The sequence below is a fragment of the Gekko japonicus genome, unplaced genomic scaffold, assembly GCF_001447785.1.
Source record: "Gekko japonicus isolate JY-2015 unplaced genomic scaffold, Gekko_japonicus_V1.1 scaffold416, whole genome shotgun sequence".
NCBI lineage: Eukaryota > Metazoa > Chordata > Lepidosauria > Squamata > Gekkonidae > Gekko > Gekko japonicus.
In genome coordinates, this window is record NW_015172564.1 from 217,371 (window position 1) to 222,377 (window position 5,007).

Consider the following 5,007-nt stretch of genomic DNA (forward strand, 5'->3'; position numbering starts at 1 on the left):
CGCCCAGCCTGGCCTTGCTGTTCTCCTCCTGCTGCTCCTCCTCGGCTGTTCTCGTGGCATGCGGGGTCGGGTGGGGGGGGGTGGCTGCTCCGTCTGTGGGCTGTGTGGGACTGACCCACAACTCTCCCCTTCAGCTCCATCAGGTGCTGGTGCAACTCCAGGTGGGGGAGAAGGAGCAGGACTTCTCTCTGGCACCCATCCAGGTCTCCATTAGCGTCCAGCTGTGGCGGCTGCCGGGCTGCCACGAGTTCCTGGCAGCGCTGGGTAGGCTTCGGCGCGCGGGGGCTGGCTGGCTGGCGGGGTGGGCCACTGGCCGGACTGAAGCGCGTTCCCTGGCATGTGCCTGGCCCCGCGGGGCAGCTGGGGGGAGCCCCTCGTCCTGGCGTTAGGCCTGCAGTGGGCAGGGCTCGAGCCGAGTGTGCTGTGTGTGGCTTGCAGGATTCGACCTCTGTGAAGTCGGGCAGGAGGAGGTGATCCTGAAGACGGGCAAGCAGGCCAGCCACCGGACCCTGCACTCCGCTCTCCAGACCCTGCTGGCCCTTTTCGGTGAGGCCCCTCCAGGGAATGGGGCAGGGGGGAGCCGAGTCGTCATGCGGCAGAACTTTGGGGGCCTGGGGGTGGCCGGGCCTGGGCTCTGCTTTCGGAGTGGTGGGGGGCGTGTATGGACCCCAGAGAGAGCTCATGTCCACGTCAGCGGGGGGCCCTTAATGGGGCAATCCTTCGGCAAGTGGGGGTGCTGCATGTGGCACAATCGGGGCGGCGGGGGGGAGCCAGTCCCATGCGCTTACCATCAATGCTCCCTCTAAGCTGTGGAGTCTTGTGAGCAAAAATTCTACTCTGGGAGTTACTGGCACTAAAGCGGTGAGTGAGCAGTTCGGCTACTGCATACATTAGTCTGCTCTGGAGCCATCCTCCCTGAGCTAAGACAAAAGTGTCTGAACTGGAGGCTAAAAAAACGGTGAGCTAGCTCACACCAACTCAGCTTAGAGGGAACACTGCTTACCACTCTCCTCTGGGGGCTCCCGTCACAAATGTCCCTTCATTCCTAGAAATGCAAATGCGGGGCTGGGAGGGACTTTGTGGGTCATCTAGTGCAGTGCAGGAAATTCACAGCCACCCCCACACACAGACACACCAGAGTGGACCAGAGGACGGTAAAAAATCTCCAGGATCCCTGAACCAGTCTTGACCCCAGAGTGGCGTCTGGCGTTGCTCTTGGCCTTTCCCCCCAATCCTTGTCCTCAGGAATCCTTGGCTGAGGAAGGCTGCCGTGCGAGGCCAAGAGAGGCCGGTGGGCCGGGCATCCTGGCCGTCACCATCGCGGACGGCCTCTCTTTACTCCAGCCTTGGCACTGCCCGGGGGGCCCCGCGCGCTCTCTCTAGGCCGACGTCCCAGGGCCAGCAGTGTGCCTTGCGCAACCAGAAGCGGCCGCTGAGGGGCAGCAGGGCTGTCTTTCCACAGCCGCCTACGGCAGCACCGCAGCTAACCTTTCTGCTGGTGGGTCCGGACCACAGGATCCGTGGTAATACCCTGATGAGCCACAAGATCAACCGAAGTGTTTCCAAGGCAGCCGTGTGAAATACAAGCTTAAGACTAGCCGAGGCACAAAGCAGGGATGTCTCCTTTCTCCTCTGCTACACCAGTCTGACCAGAGGCTGAAACTGGTGTCACTGATGTAAAGAGGACGCTATACACGGACAGCGGATATGGAGTGGTGTAGCAGAGTCCAGTCTCATCAGATCTGCAAAGAAGTGGAGGACAGAATTCTTGCGGGCCAATAACCCCCCTCCCAGAATCTCTTAAGAAAATGCTTTGTAAGCCAGAAGGAACAGGAGGATCCACCCCCCCCCCACCTCTCCCAAGTGCTGCCTGGCATTACACAGCAGCAGGGGAGTGCCTGAGTGGCGTAGGGATGTACCCACGTGCTGCCGAGTTGCAACAGACTCATGGCAACTTCAACAAGGGGCTTTTGAGGCAAGAGGCCTCCCTGAGCGGCCTTCCGTCCAAGTGCTCAGCCCTGCATAGCTTCCACGGTCCAATGAGACCAGGCTGCCCCGTGCCGCCTTCTCTCCCTGGTCCCCGGTTGACAGCAGGGGAACGGAAAAGTGCTCGTGCCAGTCAATGGACCGCTCGAGTCTGGTTTCGGGGGAAAGCAAAGACTCTTAAGGCTCTCTCTGTTAGGTACACCTGTGTACTATTAGCCACCTGTGGCCCCCATTAGCGGACAGCAAAATCTGTGAGTCGGGCGCAGCCTCCGTGTCAGAGGATGCCCAGGAGTTGCTGTGGCTGGGCTGCTGAGTACTCCAGGTGACCTTGCCCAGTGGTTTCATGCAGATGTTAAAGAGCACATGGGTCACGTACTAGCACAGGTTATCTGCCAGGGCGACCAAAGCTGTTTCAGTCCCGTGACCAGACTGGCAAGGTGAGGGTCATGCTTTATCCAGGAAAGCTTGGCCACCTCTTGCTCAAGAAGGAAACATTTGAGGCCCTTCAATATTGGTTGCGATCTCCCAGGTCCAGGGGGCAGCAGGCTTCTCTAGGAGTGGAGGTGCCACAGACCGCGTCAAGGCTGCCCCTCAGGGAGGCATTAAGTGTGCCTCTCAGACCCCATCCACAGATTTAATTAGCCGGGAAGGACAAGGGTCATTAGGCCTCAGACCTCCACATCCTCAGACTGAATAAACTGGGAAGTATTCTAAACAATAGCAGCAATCCCAGTTGTGTTTTGGAAAGACAAAAGTCCAGGATCAACTTGTACTTTATGTCTATTTGGGTAAGAGGAGGACTTGAGATTATGACGTGACTATTAAAAAGAATGACGGGTTCTTGTGATACCTGTTATATCAGTTATACATAATTAGATGAAATGATACAGTTTTCCTAACGCGTGGTTCTAAATTTGACCTGGTATGTTTTTAATGGTATCTTTCTAGGGGATTTGTTTTAAAAAATCAATTAAAATCAAGAAACATGAAATGTGATAGAAGTAGCAGTAGTCATGAGTGAAGGTGATGGCAAAATGAGAAAAGACAGATTTGTAAAACTACAGCCACCAGCGCTGTCCTCCTCCTCTGGGGGAAACCGAGGGGTGCCGCAAAGGCATTGAGGGCACAAGAGGGCCCGGAAAAGCAGGCCGCAGAGGACGTCCGTCTGCATGGGGGGTGAGACTGGGGTGTGGTGTCCAGACCGAGGGCAGCGGGGTTCTCTCGTGCTGGAGCACCCAGCACCCAGCGAGTGAGCCAGAGACTGAGGCAGCTCCTGAAGAATTTTCCTTGCTTCCATCTTCGGCCACAGCAGGCAGAAATGTGTTAGGTCAGGAGGAAGCCCCACACTCCGGTGTGTGTACCCCATCTGTGACTCTCTCTTTCTGCTTCCTTTAGACTCCACAGAGCTACCCAAGCGCTTGAGCTTAGACAGCTCCTCGTCCCTGGAATCCCTGGCCTCGGCTCAGTCCGTCTCCAATCCGGGGCCTCTCGGCTATCCGCACCCACCGTTTTCCCCCACGGGCCCGGACAGCTTGGCCTCGGACGCCATCTCCGTCTACAGCCTGAGCTCCATCGCCTCCTCGGTCAGCTTTGCCTCCAAGCCGGAGGGCGTGCTGGAAGGGGGAGGAGCCCGCGGGCGCCCAGACTATGAGAGGCCAAAGAACATCCACCCCCAAAGGACCCAGAGGACACGTGGCCCGTTCTCCCCACAAACCAGCACGGCCTTTGGCAAAGATGGGGACGATTACGAGGGGTACTCCATCATCAGCAATGACCCACTGGGAACGTACCAGGAGACGAGGCAGCCGCGGTTTTCCCCCGACCACAAACCCTCCCAGATTCATAAGGCCGGAGGGATCAAGATTTCCGTCAGCTCCAAGGGGAGTGTCAGTTCTCCAAACTCCCCTGTTAAAATGACTCTCATTCCCAGCCCAAACTCCCCGTTCCAGAAGGTTGGGAAACTGGCGGGTTCAGACACGGGCGACTCTGACCAGTCCAGCACGGAAACGGACAGCACCGTCAAGTCGCAGGAGGAGAGCAACCCAAAGCTCGACCCTCAGGAACTGGCCCAGAAGATCCTGGAAGAGACTCAGAGCCACCTCCTGGCCGTGGAGCACCTCCAGCGGAGCAGTGGCCAGCTCAGCAAGAGCAGCAGCTTGGACAACGGGGCCTCCCCGCTCGCGGGCGCATCGTCCTTCCGGTCATCGGAAACCAGCGCCTTCAGCAGGCCCCTGTGGTCCAGCCACAAGGGCCAGCCTTCCCCCACCTCCGCGAAGCCAAAGCCCCCAACCAGGAGCTCCTCCCTGCAGAAGGTGAGCTCCGGCTACAGCAGCCCAGCAGCCTCCGAGGCCTCCGCCAAGGAAGGCACGGGCCAGCACAGCAACCAGCCGTCCCCCAGCTCCGACCCCCACGGGCCCCTCTTCCGGCTCAAGTACCCCAGCTCCCCCTACAGCACTCACATCTCCAAGTCCCCCAGGAACATCTCCCCGAGCTCAGGGCATCACTCCCCGGCAGGCAGCACCCCATCCCCGGCGCTCTCCTACTCTTCCGCCAGCTCCGCCCGCTCCAGTCCCGCCGATGCCCCCGCCCTGGACAAACTCAAGAGGGCCACCATCGATGAGAAGGTGCAGGCCATCCACAACCTGAAGATGTTCTGGCAGAACAGCCCCCAGAGCTCCACGGGCCCCATGAAGATCTTGCGGAGCGCCGCGGGGAGAGCGACGGCCAGGCGGGATGTGCTCAGCTTATTGAACTTGTCTCCACGGCACAGCAAGGACGACGCCCCCCCGGACAAGATGGAGCTGAAGGACTTGTCTGCTCCTCAGCCCCAGACCTCACCACAGAACGGACACAGGCGACCTGACCCCGCCCCGCCCGCGCTCCCGACCAGCACGTCAGGCCCCGGGCACCACCACCCTTTGCGGCTGCCTTCGGGAAACGGTTACAAATTCCTGTCGCCAGGACGCTTCTTCCCTTCTTCCAAATGCTCAAGTCCGTTTGATCTCATGAAGGTCTGGGGCC

The 5,007-nt window shown here is 59.2% G+C and overlaps 1 protein-coding gene across 1 annotated transcript in view; it reads left to right on the plus strand.

The window, feature by feature from the left end:
• TTC28 (tetratricopeptide repeat domain 28) overlaps positions 1-5,007 on the plus strand; it is a 63,821-nt gene that overhangs the window by 56,914 nt on the left and 1,900 nt on the right. The window contains exons 20-22 of the mRNA XM_015421270.1: positions 135-264; positions 439-546; positions 3,382-4,997. Of these exons, the coding sequence (XP_015276756.1) occupies positions 135-264; positions 439-546; positions 3,382-4,997 (1,854 nt within the window). The remainder of the gene's footprint in view (positions 1-134; positions 265-438; positions 547-3,381; positions 4,998-5,007) is intronic.